We start from the raw sequence: 18,472 nt of genomic DNA on the forward strand, positions 1-18,472 counted from the left end.
CACTTGGGAAATGGCGGGGGAGCTTAAAGCGCAGCGACCGACAGAATACGTTTCTCATTTTTCATCTGGCGTCGACGATTTTTCAGCAAATTCACGCGTCTTTATTTTCCTTGTGAGACACCCATCCCATGAATGTTTTCCTAGGGTTTTTTTTTTTTTTTTCTTAAACCCACGGCGTCAAAAATTTGTTTCTAGTGCTGGTAAATAAAAGAAACGCTTTTAAAATACAATTCACGTGGTAAGTAAGTAACGCTTAGCAGTTTGTTTCTGCTTTTCTTTCCTGAGCTTCTTAAACCCTGTGTGCTTTCTTTACTAAAAAGCCCCGCCCGTGTGTCCGGTGTCCCCTCGCTGGAGCGCCCCGCTGGGCCGTCACCCAAGCCGCCCTGCTTTTGCTGCTGTGACCCGATTCAGCTCCTGACCAGGCTTCACCTCTGCACTGAAGGGCCGCTGGCCGTGACCTTCGTCACTGTCTTCCTGCTCTTTCCCTGCCCTGGCTGGAGGTTGCGCCTGCTTACGCTCTGTGGAAGCAGCTGGGAGCTCCTGTTTCCTAACGGTCACCTGACTGGAGCCCCTGTTCGGGGTGGGTGGGGTGGGGGCTCCGGAGGTTGTCGCCTGCACGTCTGGGCCCCGGGTGGGGTGTACCTCCCCGTGACATTTGATGTGCGCTTCGAGGCACGAAATCTCTCACTCATCCGTCCAGGCTCCCTCTGCTACGAGAAACTGCTTAAGGCCTAGAGAGATTTGATACTCGTGTGTTGCTGACAACTCGAAAACCGGAATAGGCCGGGGGACCCCAGGTTACCCGCTTGCTTCCCTGGGAGGCGGAAGTTTGGCGTATGCCCGTTTGGAGCTGGTCTTTCGCGGAGTCTCTCAAAGCCAGTTAACCGGTGACAAAGGCACCGGCTCGCGGCCGGGGCCGCAGCGGGCGAGCCTGTGTGCGTGTGCGTGGAGTTCCAGATCCGCAGGCGGCTTTGGTGGCACCACGGCGCCGGGCCTTGGCTTGTGACGGGTGGTGAGCCGGGCGCTCGGGGTGACGCCCGCTCCCGCCCCGCTCGCCGTGTCCTGGAGGTGTAGGGACTCCGTCTGGAGTGCGCGCGTCGCTTGGTTTCTTGCCGGTTGTGGTCGTGAGAGCCAGAAGGAAGTGGTGTGGTCTGGGGTAGGTCTGGGTTTGGGCCGGAAGCCTGCTGAGGGGCCGACGTGACGAGTCACAGGCGCCCCACGTCCCTCCTGACCCGCCTCGGAGGATGCGGGACCAGAGTGGGCTCCGTGTGGGCCCGTCCCCCGCACTCAGGACACCTCTTTCCCGGACAGGCCACCCGCGGGCCTGAGCCTTGTGTCCAGATGCCCCGGGGGCATCTCTAGCGCCAGCCCCCCCTTTTGTTGAGATTCTGCCCCCAGGGGATGTCGGCAGTGCCCAGGGACGGGTCTGGCCATCCAGCCGCCACGATCTTAACTGTGACGGTCCTGTCCTTTGGCTGTTTCGTCTTTGTCCCAACGGATCTCTGTGTGTCATGCGTCACAGCACCCCATCTGAGCAGGGGTTTGAACGCTGTTCCTAACGTGGGCAGAGCCACAGCTGAGGGCGGCTGAGCCCCGTGTGGCCGCGGACGCCGAGAAGGCGGCTGCAGTGTTATTCGCCCCCAGAACGTCTTGCGTTTTCTCCGAGCGCCCGGGTTGGGTTGGCGGTGCTGTGCTGTGAGACGCGCCCAGAGCGGACGTCCGTGTCCCTGCCCCCAGGGCCTCGGGCGGGACGTCTGTCCCCAGAGTTGCGTGCTCGCTTTCCCTGCTGGCCCGTCCCCCGTCCCCGCTGGAGGGTCCCCCTCCTTTTCTCGGGATGTGAGGGAAAAAGGAGCAACAGGAACCAGACGTGGCAGGTGCTTCTGGTTACGGACACATTTATTGCTGCTGAGAGCCCTCCTGGCCTCAGGGGCTGCCCCCCGTGACTCCCCGTGACCCCTGCCAGCGCCCCGTGTGACTTACATGGTCTGAGGTGGACTGGGGCCGCTCCCCAAACTAACCTGCCACGGGCCCACCATCCACGTGTCCTCGGGCCACAGCCGCCCTAGAACCCTATGTGTTCGGGGGAGACACAAGGCAGCAGAGAGCACACGCCTTTCCAGGAGGCGTGGGTCCCCCTCCGCTGCCCTCAGACGTGCACGTCCCTGTAGCAGGTGCACAGGGGCCTTGCAGGCGGGACGAGGAAAGACCGTCCGGGGGTCCATTCGCCCGCAGGTGGTCTGCCAGAGTGTCCAGCTGCTCAGCGAGCCTGGGGGCCTCGGGGACGGTGGACGGTGGGCCCGTGGCCGCTCACGAACATTCCGGTTAACACACTCCAGGGCAGAGACTGCAAGCGCCTGCCCCCTGCTTGAGAACAGCTCCCTTTTGTGACATCAGATGCAAACGTTTTCACCTTGCGGTTCCAGAGCAGCGCTGGGGCTCCCCGCCCCTGTGACAAGGGCCCGGGGACCAGCAGAGGTGCGCCCAAGCCCTCCAGCCACTTTCGGGGCAGGGGCGGCCCGCTCCAGTGACCTGGGTCATCGTGGAGGCCTCGCTGGCAGGGCCCTGCACCCCCACCCGCTGCACAAAGCTGCCAGGCCGGCCCTGAATTAAGCCCCCTCCCAATCGGCCTCCCTCGCTTCCTCCGAGACGCCAAGAAGGGACTGACTGGCTGTTTGTCCTCCACTGACACGCCGGCCCCTGCTTTGCTGCCACCTGCCTGCGTCCCCTCCTCCGGGATGCCCCCCACCCTACGCCCCACACCCTGTGGGTGTCCCCGCTCCCACATCTCACCCCACTGAGGCCCCCAAGCTGCCGCACCCTGGCCCACGAGGACGCGGCCCCGCCCGGTGGCGTCAGGGAGGTGCCGGGGACGCCCCGCTGACTGCCCGCCCCACTGCTTCAGGCGTTCGAGGGCTCGGTCCTATTGGCCCAGGCACGTGACAGCCACCAGGAGTTTTGTGTCCCCATTTGCATCGTGCCGGCCACCATTAGCAACAACGTCCCAGGCTCAGACATCTCCATGGGTTCTGACACTGGCCTCAATGTGGTGGTAGAGGTAAGAGGGCCCTGTCGCCCCTCCGGCGACACTGCCGGTCAGGCCAGACTCTAGGGACTTCCTCTTCCTGCCCGGACACGCGAGGCAAGGGGAGGAACCCCCCCCGGGCCCACAGGAGTAACGAGCCACAGTTGCCGTTACTTCCCGTGGGCCGGAGTTCACGTCACACCTTCCACGGCTGCGTGACCCTCCCTGTGGTGGGGAGGGCTGACCTTCATCGGCTAAACAGGGAGCCTCTTCCCGTGTCCTGGGTGGGGTCTGCACCCCTAGCCCCAGGAGGCCCTGCTGTTGCACGGGCTTGTGCTCGTGCTCAGGATGACAGCCGGCCCGGACGTGGTGTCCGGGGAGGGCCTGGCGGGAGTCCGGGTGGCACGCCACGGGGGTCAGGGGATTGCCAGGGTGAGCGCTCCGGGGGCAGCGGGGCACGGCCACGGCAGTGGGGGGCGCTGCTCCCGGGGAGGATGTCCCGTGCCGGAGGGTCTGGCGGGCTCTGCACTGGCCCCGTCTGGTCTGTGCTCACTGAGGACTTGTCGCCCAGCGGCGGGCTGCTGTGGGGCGGTGGCCCAGGGCCGGCCACGTCCTTGACGTTCGTGTGGCCCGGGCTCCCACGCTTGCCACACAGAGCCCCCTGTCTGCCGGAGGCCCCGGGGCACATGGCAGCTTGGGTCCCGGCTGGCAGTTTGGAGCTGGATCACAGTGAGGGGACGGGGGCGGCTGTCTCCGGGCCTCCGTCCCCAACGCGCTGTGCCGCAGCCTTTAGCTCGTGACACATGCACTGTAGTGTCATGCTCGTTTGCTCACTGAATTTGCTGCTGGGAGGGGAACTCGTTCTGCTTCTGAGTAGGGCCACGGCCCCCGAGAGGCTCGTTCCCAGGCTGGCGGCTCCCACCCGTGACCGGCTTGGAGTTCTGTTTCTCCGCGGGTACGGTAGGCCCTCGGGCAGGCCACGAAGCAGCCACCGGCCACGGAGCCCGGCGAGGCTCCAGGGGTCGGGCCTCTGGTGCTCACGTGGCTCCGCCAGGGGTCTGTGCTGGGTGGGACCCACCACGCCCCTGCCCCGCCCGGCCTGGTCCCCCCAAGCCCCGCTCAGCAGACACCTCGTGCTGAGGGCTAGCTCTTGGGCCCGGCAGGACCACGCCCTCACACCCAGGTCCACGGGCCCTTTTCCGTCTTCGCTGTGCTCTCAGCTCCACCTTGTTTCCGCGTGATGTGTGGTCTTGAAGCCGCGGTGAGGCGAAACGTTAGCCAGTGGGACCAGCCCAGGGATCGTGCTGGGAGAATCTTCTGGCTGCCCCTGCGGGGCGCCCCAGGTTGGGAGGGGACGTTCCCACCGTGAGCAGGCCAGGAGGCGTATCAGCACCCCTGGATTCCTCCTGCTCCCCACAAAAGGCAGAGCGCCCCCTGCGTGTACCACCAGCCTGGGACAGGGCTGCCGTCCATGCTGGTTTAGGAACCCGGGAGGGGGCGGCTGGCTGAAATAGCCGGGTCAGGACCCGGGGACGCTGGGGGCTCCTGTCCTCCAGACTCCACACCCCGGGAGCAGGGCCGGCCTGGGGAGCCCAGAGAAGGGCTCTGACCTGTACTCAAAGGTGCTGTTTTGGGGCCCGGCAAGGCTAGCGCTGGATCAGAGCGGTTGTCCTAGGCGGGCCTGGTGAGTGGCGCTGTGGCCCCCCGAGCGTGCGTGGTGGTCCGGACTGGTGGGGTAGTGGGAAGGCGGTGGACAGGAGTCCCTGAGCCAGTGTCTCGAGGAGGGCCCGTGGGAGACCTGTAGGCCGAGGGTCTGGAAGGGTTCCCAGGACCTTGGTCCAGGAGCTGCTATCTGGCTCAGAACACAGGTGCCCTCGCACAACGTGCCGTTCACAGAGTGATGATGCCCAAAACCCAAATGTCACGGGGAGCTTTTCGGAAGAAACCAACCGAACAGAAATTCCCACTGAGCCCATCAGATGTCAGGGCGCCCACGTCCCATGGGTCCACGTGGGCAGCGGGGGTGAGCCGGTCCCAGGCGCCCCCTCCCCCCCTCCCCGCGGTGGGCCGCGGCAGGGCCCGGGGGTGGGTGGGATGACCCGTGTCCTCCTCTGTGGCCAGACGTGTGACCGCATCAAGCAGTCGGCCAGCGGGACCAAGCGCCGCGTGTTCATCATCGAGACCATGGGGGGCTACTGCGGCTACCTGGCCAACATGGGGGGGCTCGCCGCCGGAGCCGACGCCGCCTACATCTTCGAAGAGCCCTTCGACATCCGCGATCTGCAGGTGCGTCCGTGCCACGGGGCCGCCGCGGGCGACAGGGAGGGCGCCTGACGAACCGAACACTCTTCCCTAGGCCAACGTGGAGCACCTGACCGAGAAAATGAAGACCACCATCCAGAGGGGACTCGTGCTCAGGTACGGACGCCCCCTCCTCGCCCCCAACCCCCCCCCCCCCCCCCAGCCCTGGCTTCTCAGAACCATCCGGGTTCACGGTCTGAGCGCGCACGGGGAGTAGTCCGGTCTCTGCCCCGGTCCCGAAGAAACGCGGTAGGAATTGCGCGTTGCGTTAAAAATTGCGTGCGCTTAAGTCACTGAAGGGCACGTTTTAAAAATTCACTTTTGCTTTGTAGTTAGCTTTGCGTTTGTCACCATCTCACCAAGTATGTGCTTAAGTCCCTGGCATCTGCAGGGAAGGGCGCGTGGGGTGCAACGGGACCGGCTGCCCGGCCACACCCTGACCCACCCGCTACCGTGTTCTGAGCCCCCCCTCCCCCACCCCCGTGCTCTGAACACCCCGCACGGTCACCGCCCCCCCCCCCGCCGCTGAACACCCCCTCCCCCACCCGCATGCTCGAAACACCCCCCCTCACTCCACCCCCCCGCCGCTGAACACCCCCCTCACCCCACACCCACCACTAAGCACCCCCTCCCCCACCCGCATGCTCGAAACACCCCCCTCACTCCATCCCCGCGCCGCTGAACAGCCCCCTCACCCCACACCCACCCCGCCACTAAGCACCCCCTCCCCCACCCGCGTGCTCTGAACACCCCCCACCCCCACCCGCGTGCTCTGAACACCCCCTACCCTCACCCCACCTGCCCCCCCCGCCGCTGAGCACCCCCTCCCCCACCCGCGTGCTCTGAACACCCCTCACCCGACACCCTCACGCCCTGCTGAGCAGCCCCTCCCCCACCCCTTCCTTCACGCCCAGCCACCCCCTCCCCTACCCCTTTCCCCTGAATACCCCCCTCACCCCACCCCCCACCGCTGAGCACCCCTTCCCCCACCCGCATGCTCTGAACACTCCCCCTCACCTCACCCCACCCCCTGCCGCTGAGCACCCCCTTCCCCACCCGTGTGCTCTGAACACCCGCCACCCCCACCTGTGTGCTCTGAACACCCCCTACTCTCACCCCACCTGCCCCCCCCCGCCGCTGAGCACCCCTCCCCCACCCGCGTGCTCTGAACAACCCTCACCCTCACGCCCTGCTGAGCAGCCCCTCCCCCACCCCTTCCTTCACGCCCAGCCACCCCCTCCCCTACCCCTTTCCCCTGAATACCCCCCTCACCCCACCCCCCACCGCTGAGCACCTCTTCCCCCACCCGCATGCTCTGAACACTCCCCCACCCTCACCCCACCCCCCTCCCCCCACCCCCCCCCCGCCGCTGAGCACCCCTTTCCCCGCCTGCATGCTCTGAACACCCCCCACCCTCACCTCACCCCACCCCCTGCCGCTGAGCACCCCCTCTCCCACCCGCGTGCTCTGAACACCCCGCACCCTCACCCCACCCCCCTGCCCCCCCACCCGCGTGCTCTGAACACCCCGCACGGTCACCGCCCGCCCCCCCCCCCCCGCTGCTGAACACTCCCCTCACCCCACACCCACCCCGCCACTAAGCACCCCCTCCCCTACCCTCACCCCACCTGCCCCCCCCCCCGCCGCTGAGCACCCCCTCCCCCACCTGCGTGCTCTGAACACCCCTCACCCCACACCCTCACACCCTGCTGAGCAGCCCCTCCCCCACCCCTTCCTTCACGCCCAGCCACCCCCTCCCCTACCCCTTTCCCCTGAATACCCCCCTCACCCCACCCCCCACCGCTGAGCACCTCTTCCCCCACCCGCGTGCTCTGAACACCCCGCACCCTCACCCCACCCCCCTGCCCCCCCACCCCGTGCTCTGAACACCCCGCACCCTCACCCCACACCCACCCCCTCATGCCCTCCCGCTGAGTAGCCCCTCCCCCCACACCCTTGCAGGAACGAGAGCTGCAGCGAGCACTACACCACGGACTTCATCTACCACCTCTACTCCGAGGAGGGCAAGGGCGTGTTCGACTGCAGGAAGAACGTGCTGGGCCACATGCAGCAGGTGGGGCCGGGACGCACGGCGACCCGTGGCCGCTGCCCGGGAGGCTCTGTACGGGGAGGCCTTGTTTGAGCCGCGGTGGGGAATGTGTGCTCGGGAGGTGGTTTTAATCCCGTTGGCGCTTCCTTCGCTAAGCGATGTTCTGTTGAAAAGCTGTACTAAACACCACCAGCTTTAGGAATTCTGCTGTGTACGGGGGGGGGGGGGGGGGGGTGGGGGGGGTGGGGGGAAGGGCGCTGTAGGGAAAGCTATCAACTTTCATACAGTCAAGTGCTTCCCGCAACACCGGGCCTTCCTACCTATTTATGGATCAACCGATCCTTGAGGTTTGCACAAGTCAGAATGATCTGCAAGGAGTCTTGGGGTAGCTCTGATTTGCAGGCGTGCCCCAGAGGTCAAAGCTGGAGGCGGGTGTGGACCAAGGGCGGCATGCCTGTCCTGGTCCCTACACCCCCCACCCCCCAAACCCCCACCGGTGTCTTAGGGGTTTTTTTTTTTAATTTTTTTTTTTTTTTTTTAATGTTTATTTTTGAGACAGAGAGAAAGACAGAGTGTGAGTGGGGGAGGGGCAGAGAGAGAGGGAGACACAGAATCCGAAACAGGCTCCAGGCTCTGAGCTGTCAGAACAGAGCCCGACGCGGGGCTTGAACTCACGGAGTGTGAGATCATGACCTGAGCCGAAGTCGGATGCTTAACAGACTGAGCCACCCAGGCGCCCCTCTTAGGGGTTTTAACTTCGGGTCTACTCATTCCTCCAAAGGGCCTGTCACCGTCCTCAACTTACGTGGCGACCTGGTGCCCATCTGTGTATTTTCGTGGACGCTACTGGCCCGCAGAGGGGATCACATTCTTAAAGGAAACCGTGACCCGCTCCCCATCCCCAAATACGATTAAGAAATCCTGAAAGAAGATTCTAATAATGAGGCCCGGGTTGTGCAGCCCAGGCTGGGGTGGGGCGAGTACTGGGGTGCTGCCTCACAGGCTGGGCTCCGGCTACAGGCCCCAACTACACACAAGGAGATAAAAACTTGCAAAAGCAAAACAGAACCCCCAGAACTGCTGCTTACACAGTCTCCTGAAAATAGGATGTCAGTTTTGCTCAATACTCGCGGCTCTCACGGCGGTTTTAAAATGACGTTTCCTGTGACTCTGACCGACAGGGTGGAGCGCCTTCACCGTTTGACAGAAACTTTGGAACCAAGATCTCCGCCAGAGCCATGCAGTGGCTCAGCACAAAGCTAAAGGAGGCTCAGGGGAAAGGTACCGAGTGCCGGCGGGAGGGCGGAACCCCGCGCGGGGGAGGGGGGCGCCTCTCCTGCTTCGGTTCGTCCCGCCTCGAGCGGCGCGGGACACTCCCCGCTAGCCATCTGGCGTCGGGGTTGTGACCAGGGGTGTCCGAATCCATGCGGTCCCCTGCCGGGGAGTGGCGGAGGCGCTCAAGTGGCCGCGTGGCGTCCCTCCGCCACAGCCACGGAGAGCCGCGCACACGCTGGGCTGCGGTGGCAGGCCCCAGCACCCGACCCTCCCTTGTGCCTCCGACACTGATCTGGCTTCTACTTAGCACACCTGAGACTTGGATTCACTCGTGACCGTTCTTTTCGGCGAAAACCAGGAACTGGCAGGTGCCTGGGCCGTTTGCGCCTTCAAAGCCGGAGTGTGTCCTTCCCGCACGGTCCACTCCCTCCCACCAGGGGGAGGCCTCAGGATCGCAGAACCATTCTTTCCTGGAGTCCCGCCATCTGGCACGAAACCTTCAAAGGCTCTCGTAGTTTAGCGCATATAAGCCCACAGCGTGCGTGGCCCTCTGATGTCGCGTTAGGGTTTGGAGATTTGCCGCGTGGGTGTGCGCGTGTCTGGGGTTCTGGCACTGGAACCCTGCCCCCGCCCCCGGGGCCCGCTGGCTTGCACGGTCCGGCAGGGGAGACGTGCTCACCAGCCACAGGCTCACCCTCGCGGTGTGCGATTTCCCCGTCACTTTCGGACGACTGCTGTGACGTGGGTGCGAGGCAGCTTTGCTGTGGCGTTGAGGCGACCTTCCAAAGCGATGAAGGAAGTGCCAGGTTCCCTCGTGTTTACCTCAAGGTCCTGCTGTTCCGTGGGCTCTTTCAGTACTTTCGTCTCTTAACGAAGTCCTCCGAATCTTTATGCAGCTGGTATATTTTTTCGTTTACGATTTGAGCTGTTTTTTTTTTTTTTTCTAAAGCATCCTTCTATGTCAATGTGTTGATCCACTGGAGTTGATAGGAAGCGTCCGGTCTGAGTTCATTTTCATGTGGAGAGTCACGTGGGTGCCATGTGAGAAGTGTCTAGTCTCCATCACAGACCAGCTATGTGCAAACTTATGGGGACCATCTGTGGGTTACTGGAGTCACCGTGGGGCACTGGGTAACTGACCCCTGCAGCGTTCCGGTTTATGAACAATTACGGATAAGCCGGTCCTCCTTCCACTTTCCAGCCATTCTTGGCCTTGTGAGCTGGCACAGAAATAGAATCCGATTGTTAGGGCCCACCAAAAACCGTGTGGGGTTTTTTGAGAGAATTACATTTAATCAAGAATTTGCAGACGTTAAAAAAATTTTTTTTAACGTTTATTTTTGAGACAGAGCATGAACGGGGTAGGGTCAGAGAGAGAGACACAAAATCCGAAGCAGGTTCCAGGCTCTGAGCTGTCAGCACAGAGCCCGATGTGGGGCTCGAACTCACGAGCCGTGACATCATGACCTGGGCCACAGTCAGATGCCCAACCGACAGAGCCCCCCAGGCGCCCCTTATCTCGTATTAAAGCATAAAGATCTTACATATCTTCTGCTAAGTTTACTCCTAACTTCTTGATATTTAAAGAAAAGTAAGGTTTTTTGTTTTGTTTTTTTACGAATTGCTGACATATAGAAATACAGTTGTGGTAAACAGAGCATATGATTAGTAATGTTTTACACACTCTTAGATCGTAGATCTGTTTTCCACATCCATGGACATCTTTCCGTGTGCATACAACCTTACACTCGCGGGTGAGCGTTTTACTCCAGAGAACTCTGAAGAGCTGCTCTGATGGCGGGATTCCTGCCGAGGCTTCGGCCCCAGTGAGAACAGGGGACACTGTCAGTGCTCCTTGACGAAGCATCACTGTCCTCTGAGGTCTCTCTGCAGTTAACGTTTGCTGTTGGTCTTTGGTAAACTTCCGATACTTGAGGCTATTGGTGTTCACTACGTGTTCGTTTGGTCACAAAAGGATACTTTGCCTTTTTCGTATCTTATGAAACCATCTCGTAAGCCAAAATGGTATAAAGTGAAGAAGCGATTCATTTATGCCAGAAAATTCCTGAGCATCCCTAGACCCCCCCTACCCACCCACTTAGGACACACACGCTGCTAAGGGTGCACGAAAGAAATTGAGGTGAAGCCCAGAGGACACACAGCTCAAGGCTCGCATGGCTGGTGTGCGGGTCTCGTGTGTAGGTCCCAGGGAAGGCGCCGGGTGGCACCAGTCTCGCTGCCCCTGCCCACTCCCTGCAAAACAAAGCTCAACGCTGTTTGCACTTTTTGTCATTTTTTTTGTAAAAGAAAAAATGGTTTTTAGTTAACAGAAACAGGTACCAACGTGGTCTTTCATAAAAGCAGGGTAGCTGCACACACTTTTGTGTAGACCGAGGTGGTCGCGTGCCTTTTCTGCACCTGGTTTCCTGCTCCCTGGCCCCGCACAGGCCGGTGTGCAATATCCTGTGATGGCCTTGCCCTTCGGTGATGTCCCCGCTGTCCTGTCCCCGGCAGGTGCGGGGTGCCAGCGTGCTCTGTCGTAGGAGGTCTAGGGGTGTGGGGGCTCCCTGCGGAAATCGGGGAGACGGGAGTTTTGCCCTGCTTTCTGGAGGGCTGAGACCCCACCCCCTCAAGCCTTCTGCTTCCTTCATAGGGAGAGTGGAGTACGGTTTCCCTGATGTTTACAGAGCTGCTCCTGCTGTCTTTAATCTGTTCTGGAAGCTCTATTCTAGGAATTTTCTGGTGCCTGTGGCGCTCATAACCCCCTTTTCCTGCCGATGCTGGTTACTTGTGCGGGTGCCCGTCCTCACCCCATTTTCCTGACCGGGGCTGACTAGATCTCTGCGTTTATCAGCAACGTCTAAGAACCAGTCACGCAAATGCATCCAGCCTGGTTTTGGTCTCAAAGAACCGACTCTGGCTTTGGTTCCTTCCACGACCGTCGGTTTCGTACATTTCTTGTTTGCGGTCTTCTTTTCCCACTTCCCTAAGGACGCTCGTGCCCTTAACTTCCAGCTGGTCTCGTAGGTGCGCTCGTGAGCCTAGGCCTCCCGTAACATTTCACCGAGGCCGGCTCGTTCTGCGGTTGGCGCCAGTGTTCTGATTCCAGCATTTAGGGAGACACTCCCCCAACTCTTAGGGCGCTCCTTTCCGGGCTCTGCACTCTGGGGGCGGATCGCTAAGTGCAGGTGACGGCACCGCTCGGGTTGAGTGTGCGAGAGGAGGCCATGCCTCCACCCAGACACTTTCTCATCTCTGCCCTCCGCCCCTGGCACGGCCGTGTGCGGTGGTCCCCCAGGACTTGTCCCACCTCGTCAAAAGCCCTGGGAGAGATCGGGGGCCTTGCCTCTGCTCAGAGGTGGGGTGGGGTAGGGGCACCAGGCATCGGGTCTCTGCCCCGCACCCCTCCCCTCCTCCCTCGCTGCTCCTTCTGTCCTCAGCGTGACAGATCATTGGCTCTGACACCCTTACTTTACAGGAAAAAGGTTTATGACGGATGATTGCATTTGCGTGCTGGGAATAAGCAAAAGAAACCTCCTTTTCCAACCTGTGGCACAACTGAAGAAGGAAACGGACTTTGAGTAAGTAAATAAAACAGCGCGCGTAAACCTCACTGCCCTTAGAAGCGTGAGCGACAGAGGGACACCGCTGCTGGGGTCAAGGTCAGTAACTCGTTATCAAGTGACTCGGAATTAACATGAGACGTAGAAGCGGCAGGATTTCTAGGAGCGTATAGAACGGTGTCGCGTACCTCATGAAACCGCTCGATCGTCCACGCCTCCCTGGGCCGCCTCGGCTGGCGCGGGCAGTCCTCACGGCCGCTTCCTCCCGTCCACAGGCACCGGATCCCCAAGGAGCAGTGGTGGCTGAAGCTGCGGCCGCTCATGAAGATCCTGGCCAAGTACAAGGCCAGCTACGAGGTGTCCGACCCCGGCCAGCTGGAGCACGTGCACCACCGAGGCCACGAGGAGCCCGCCGCCATCTAGACGCCGCCGGCCCGCACTGCTTCCGACTTCCGTTTACTGCCCGTTTTTGTAACACTTAAGTTATTTATCGGCACTTTGCGTGAGTTCTGCTGACATTAACACCCGGTCACAGAGCCCCCCGTCCTGTCTCCCTCTCCCCACGGACCCCAAGGCTCCAGCACGACTTGTCTGCTGCGTCTCCTACTGTTTCCCCGCTTTCAAACGTGTATCCAGTAGAATTAAACGTTTGGCTAAAACTCCAACCATGGGACTCAATTGAGTTTTTTAGGTAGGCACTTAAATCCTCAGGATAAAGGTTTTGTCGGCAGTTTTATGGGCAGGTATTGACGGAGTGTTTTGACAGGGATCAGTGCACGTTCCAAGTCATCGCGGGCAACAGAGATGCCGCTTTGACACACGGTACACTTGCCAGGTGCGTGGAGGTGGCCCAAGTCCCAAAGTGACTCCACACGTGGCATAAGTGATAGAAACTGGGAATGTGTCTTCAGAACAAGGTGAGCTCACACAGCGGACTTCATTCCCAGCCGCACACTGATGCCAAGGTTCTCCTACGAAAGAAGCAAGTCAGTGTCCGGTGGGACCCACGCTCGGGGCTGTGGGCAGTCACAGGCAGAGGGACGGGGACGGCCCTGCTTCCCTGAGGGCAGTAAGATGGTCACCTCACATCTGCGTTCAGTGAAAAGCATTCCTGCCCGTTCTGTCGTCTAGAGACGTGAAATGACCCGGGCTACAGACCCGAATGTAGGAAAGGCATCGTCCGGAGATCTGCTGAGGGGCGGAGAGCGGAGAGGCAGACGGGGACCAGCACCGAGCGCGCTTTCTGTCTGAAATATGCACAGTGAGCAACACGGGAGACGGTGGGAGAAGGCTAATGCTTACCAGGCCGCCCTGGTTATCACCCATCTGTTCAGACTTTTCCACGGGGCCTGGCTGTGACCACACTGGTTCACACACATCAGTGCACGTCGGATACCTCTGTTCACTTACTCATTTTTTAATAAGGGCCCCAGGAGCTCCTGTAGCAAAAGGTCATTTAAAATAATGACTACAGAAAGTACAGGTGAATCAGAGTTGCCCTTTATTTTTAAATTTTTAAAATACATACTCCATGATTTGTAGGAAAAATAAGCACTTAGACGATGAGAAATTCTGGGTTCTAATCTGTGTGTCTCTAGCACGGAATACACCATCACGATCATCTCTTTCCTTCTAAGAGAGGAGTTTGGTCTGACCAGCCACACAAGAGTGACACATGACCAAGATGGGGCGGGGGGAGGGAGGGACAGTGACTTTCCCACCTTTCAAGTTAAATTAGCTCAGGCTTCCCTTCAAGGGCCGTGCCTGCCTGTCATCCCATCCCACTCCCGAGCACAGACGTGTTATCTGACTATCCATGACGGGTCCTTAGCGATTTTTGCATTCTCCGGTCCGAGCAGGGCCAGGCCACGTGTGCCCCTCCCGACGCCGAGGTACCTGGAGGGGGGGTGGGGGTAGGTTCAGGGTCAGGGCCGTTCCCGTACACGAGCCTTCGCGGGCCGCAGGCTCCGGACACTCGTCACGCGGCACTTACTTGTCGCTCACGGCGACGAGACTGTCGTGGCCGACGGCAAAGAGCCGCTCCCGGTGCACCTGCTTCAGCTCGTCCGAGAGGCCGTACAGGAAGTGGTCCAGCCCTGCGGGCATCAGAAAAGCCAGTTCCCATGCTGACCTGCTCCAAGGGCACCCAGTGGACACTCTTCCAGCAAAGGTCAAGCTGTTGCGTGGCCCCTTCCCGCAAAGCCGCTCCCCCCGCCAGGGGCGGAAGCCACGCTGCGGGGGGTGCCCCTCTGGCACCTCCCCCCCCCCGCACCCCTGGGCCTCAGACCACTCAAGCCCTGGAGCGATGGAGCCCCCAGACCCTGCCCGAGCGTGTGTGTCACCGAGGAGGCGGGACCTGGCAGAGCTCAGACCGTGTCCGTCAGGAACAGCAAATACCTCTGTCGGAAGGAGGCACAGGGGCGTCCACGGAGGCAAAGACGGAGAGCTTGGCCTCGTCGATGTCCTGCTGTGTGAATCGCCCAGCCTTAGCCCAGTCGACGGCCTTCGCAAAAGACTGGAGCGTTTCTGTCGAATGCGGGTCCCTAGGAGGCCAGAGAGACTCACGCGTTCGCCCCTTCACCCTCACACCCTCTGGTTTCACAAACAGAGGAAACCATGTGGACAGGGAAGAAGGCTCACGCGGACCAGACACGCCGAGGATGGTTGGATAAAGCCCCTCACTTCCTTAAGGAGCACCCAGAATGTCCTCATAAGCAGCCGTAAGCGGGCCAGTCTGCAAGGACAGCCGGGGAGCCCTCCCCGCTCTGCGCACAAGTCCTTGAGGCCCCGCGGGACCTGGGGGAGGCGGGGGCGGCAAACTCCTCCTTCCAGCAGATTTCTAACTCGGGTCTGCAGAAACTCAGGAACTGCTCTAAGCAAAGGGCGGGAGCAGTCAGGGCACGACAGCGCCACGCCCGGCACCCACACCGGGCCTCTGGGATCGCTGGGAGCCCGGAAAGCTCTCAGCTCCTGTCCTCGGTAACTAAATCTTGGTCTCGGGTAACCGCAGTATTTAAGCCAAAATGTTTCCCGTCGGTACTGCGTCTCCTAGACACGAACAACCCAGAGGACACTGCTGGGTGTGGTTTTGCGTCCAAGAAGCGAGAAACAAGGGGAAACGCTTCTCTTTCAAAGGATCGCCCGCCGCGCGTATGCGCGGCCCTCGGGTGGTGAGCGGGGCCGGTGGCGGGAGCGCGGCGCCCACTCACCGGTAGGAGTAAAACGTGAACATCCCATCGCGGCCGAGTCTAGCGCCTGCGCCGTAAGCGCCGCCCTTCTCTCGGATTTCTGTGTGCAAGAACTTGGCCGTCATGAGACGCGCGAGGACCTTGAGGCTGAGATGGATTGAAGACCGCGTGTTACAACCGTACCCTTCCCGCCAGAAGGCTCTCACTTAACAGTGACACACGCTACGCCTTCCCCTTCTCTAAGGCCGAGAACACACACGGGGAGAAAAATCTGACGTGAATTTTCAAATGGGGGCTGCGGGGAGAGGTGGGGAGAGAGGTGGGGGCATCCCTCTCGACTGGGGACAGCGCACAGGGGGCACTGAAGGTCTCATCAGGTGAGGTCACGAACCTCATCGCTCGGGCACACGTACAGACCCTCGTTCATCTAAACCCCCACCTGCCCTCTCTCTCGCTCTCTCCCAAAACACGGGGAGCTCTTCAGTACGTTTCTACGGGGACCCTCCCTGAGAAAACACTCCAACAGAGCGAGTTCTACCAGTGGGTCCCACATTCCTGTTGGGGGCTCACGTCCTGGGAGAGAGAGCCGGAAGCTTCCAGCAGGCATCCTCACAGGACAGAGAGCGGCCATGCCCGGAGCCCCCAGCCCTCCACACGTTAACTGGAGGAGTGAACGGGTGCCCCCCCAGACGGCGGTGGGGGAGGTGCTCGCCTCGTGGGCGCTCCGGGCCAGACCTGGGCAGATGGGCTCCCCGCATCCCAGCAGGGACCGGGGGTTCACCCCCATGTATTGTCAAATATTCTGTGTTGTATAAGGAACACAAGTTCACAGTTGGAAACTGTAAAATACAAAGGAAGGGGGAAAAACGATACTCCTCCTCCCCAGGAGTGCTTACAACATGGTCGTGCTTTAAATGTACTTAGGAGTAGAAGTGCATGGCCTGGTCTGCATGGCTTAGTGTACAGAGCACAAGTTCAGTTCCTACGAACGTAGACCCCCCTCTCCCTCGAGCCCAGCAGCAGCCCTGCGCCCTCCTGGGCCCTCCTCACGCTCCCCGCCCTCCTGGGCCCCGCACCTGGCGTGGTCCGGGTCCGTGTAGGGGGCGGTCCTCACGCATTCGCCCACGTGGTTCACGGGGAAGGGGAGCAGGAAGTGTGTCTTCATCTGGTGTGGTTTGAAGGTGGGGTCCTGAGGGGACAGGCGTGGCCCTGCTGGCTCCCACTCGCAGGCTCATGGCCAAGGGCAGGGCGCTGACCCCCGTCACTCCTCACAGCTTCTTGCTTTACGATGAAATATCCCAACCCCGACCCAAGGAACACATAGTTCCTCAACTAGGAGCATTCCCTCCTACGTGGTCTCCACCCAGCCCGCTGCGTGACCCCGTCTTTGCATTCATCCCCAGACACACGTTAAGTCTTTGTACCTGTGATGAACCACACCACCATCACAGCCCCTAAGGCAGCGTGGGAGGGGCCGCAGCGCCGACTGCACAGTTCGCGGTGAAGGCGGCCGGCGGGGACGCGACAGGAGCACAAGGCCCCTGGGACATGTCCCCCACACCAGCAGGGCACGCACAAGCCGCGCTGCTCCTCCCAGGTGACAGGGGCCGTGTGAACTTACCGTGATCAGCTTCCTTAGGACTTGGGGGCCGCTAATGTGCGTGCTTCCACTGGACCCACTGGGGGCGGGTTTCTGAAAATACAGAGTTTCCGAGAGAAGTGAGAAAGCCCCCAGACTCACCTGATACACTTCAGGTCCGGTCATGAAAATTCAGAGCCAGTGACAGGCGTGAGGGCACACATGCTAAGTGTTTTAAACCAGTGTAATGTCTGCAGGTTCTCAGAGCCTCAGGGAGAGGCAAGGCTGTCGCTGGAAGACAGGCCGACCAGTCCTGACCGGGGAACGGGCACAGGGACACAGCGGAGGGGGGGCAGAGTCCTGTCTGCAAAGCCTGTGGATGGTCACCCTTCCCCGCACGAAGATGCACTCTGCAAGCTAACAGAGCAGACCGGCCTCTGCCTGGGAGGCCGGGACAAACGTCCGCGCGATACAGAGTCCCCTTGAGGGGCCTTGCCAGCAGCCGGGAGACCCGCCTGAGCGGGAGGGTTTCTGGCTGCTCTCCCGCTAGCACAGAGGCTCTCAAACCCACTGCTTTTCCGCATCAGGAAAGCGCCCACTGCAAAGGCCCACGTGACAAGAAGGGAACGCAGGATGGAAGGCCGGACGGTGGGGTTTGAATTAAGCTCTCACCTGGGTTGACACTGGGCAAGCTACTAAACCCTGCTGTCCTCTGCTCCCTCCCCTCAACGGGACGTGGTGTCCACACTCAGGACGGGGGCGGCCGCAGATGTAAGCACTGGGGCCCACGCCTGGCGAGGGCTCACCTCGACCACGGACAGGTGCCCCGGCTTCCACTCCGCCTTACTCCGACCAACGTTTCGAACAAACTTTTCGACCTCTTTTTCTGCCAGAGACATCTGCTGAGGCGTAGCATTCACGGAGCATCTGTTCGAAAAGCCATATAGACGTAGGAGAGCTTTACTGAAAAAATAAAACACTTTTACTAATTCATCACGTCTTGTATGAATGACACAAAGGAGTGAATACTACGTATTTACTTTTTGTATCAAATAACGTTTGAACCGTTAAAGAGAAACAGTAGCCAAATACAGAAGTAACAGAGCCGTCTTCTCCAAAAAGCCTCCCCCGTTATTTCAGTGACGCAGGTGGGGACCAGCCGTCAGGACATAGTGACCGCACGCCTGACACTGAACTGTGTCCTTGTCCCTTAAGGAGAACACACAACGTATCGCCATCTGCCAAGGGCTTACATTACCTGAAGGTGGAAAACCTAAATTACTGTCTAGGAGGGAAATCAATTTGAAAACATGAACCGGTCATTAAAGCGGAGAAGTTTAAGTTGCCAAGGAATTACCATGCCCTCCAAAACTATTCTCACACAAGTCTCCTCAATTCCACGGCATCACAAACCCTGCTATCACGTACCGGTCGCTTGAACGGTACAGACCACAGATGCTGTCCCTCTTTTCCTTTGGACCCTAGCCCCTGGGT

At 60.4% G+C, this 18,472-nt stretch overlaps 2 protein-coding genes across 9 annotated transcripts in view; one reads left to right on the forward strand and one right to left on the reverse strand.

Annotated features, from left to right (window-relative positions):
- The window catches only part of LOC123590870 (phosphofructokinase, platelet), a 55,341-nt gene extending 42,465 nt beyond the window's left edge, over nucleotides 1-12,876 (forward strand). For 3 of the 5 annotated variants that reach the window (XM_045464467.1, XM_045464469.1, XM_045464470.1), the window contains 6 exons: nucleotides 5,144-5,308; nucleotides 5,379-5,440; nucleotides 7,286-7,397; nucleotides 8,555-8,654; nucleotides 12,127-12,229; nucleotides 12,487-12,876. In XM_045464467.1, the coding sequence (XP_045320423.1) occupies nucleotides 5,144-5,308; nucleotides 5,379-5,440; nucleotides 7,286-7,397; nucleotides 8,555-8,654; nucleotides 12,127-12,229; nucleotides 12,487-12,634 (690 nt within the window). In that variant the 3' untranslated portion in view covers nucleotides 12,635-12,876. Of the gene's footprint in view, nucleotides 1-2,902; nucleotides 3,056-5,143; nucleotides 5,309-5,378; nucleotides 5,441-7,285; nucleotides 7,398-8,554; nucleotides 8,655-12,126; nucleotides 12,230-12,486 lie in introns of all 5 variants that reach the window. The other 2 variants (XM_045464466.1, XM_045464468.1) reach the window with 1 other exon arrangement.
- Nucleotides 12,877-13,689: 813 nt separating this feature from the next.
- PITRM1 (pitrilysin metallopeptidase 1) overlaps nucleotides 13,690-18,472 on the reverse strand; it is a 45,501-nt gene continuing 40,718 nt past the window's right edge. For 2 of the 4 annotated variants that reach the window (XM_045464461.1, XM_045464462.1), the window contains 7 exons: nucleotides 17,785-17,941; nucleotides 17,021-17,092; nucleotides 16,476-16,588; nucleotides 15,421-15,546; nucleotides 14,609-14,754; nucleotides 14,205-14,307; nucleotides 13,690-14,107 (listed from right to left, as the gene is read on the reverse strand). In XM_045464461.1, the coding sequence (XP_045320417.1) occupies nucleotides 14,014-14,107; nucleotides 14,205-14,307; nucleotides 14,609-14,754; nucleotides 15,421-15,546; nucleotides 16,476-16,588; nucleotides 17,021-17,092; nucleotides 17,785-17,941 (811 nt within the window). In that variant the 3' untranslated portion in view covers nucleotides 13,690-14,013. The remainder of the gene's footprint in view (nucleotides 14,108-14,204; nucleotides 14,308-14,608; nucleotides 14,755-15,420; nucleotides 15,547-16,475; nucleotides 16,589-17,020; nucleotides 17,093-17,784; nucleotides 17,942-18,472) is intronic. The other 2 variants (XM_045464463.1, XM_045464465.1) reach the window with 1 other exon arrangement.

The sequence above is a fragment of the Leopardus geoffroyi genome, chromosome B4 (genome assembly GCF_018350155.1).
Source record: "Leopardus geoffroyi isolate Oge1 chromosome B4, O.geoffroyi_Oge1_pat1.0, whole genome shotgun sequence".
In the NCBI taxonomy this organism is placed as follows: domain Eukaryota; kingdom Metazoa; phylum Chordata; class Mammalia; order Carnivora; family Felidae; genus Leopardus; species Leopardus geoffroyi.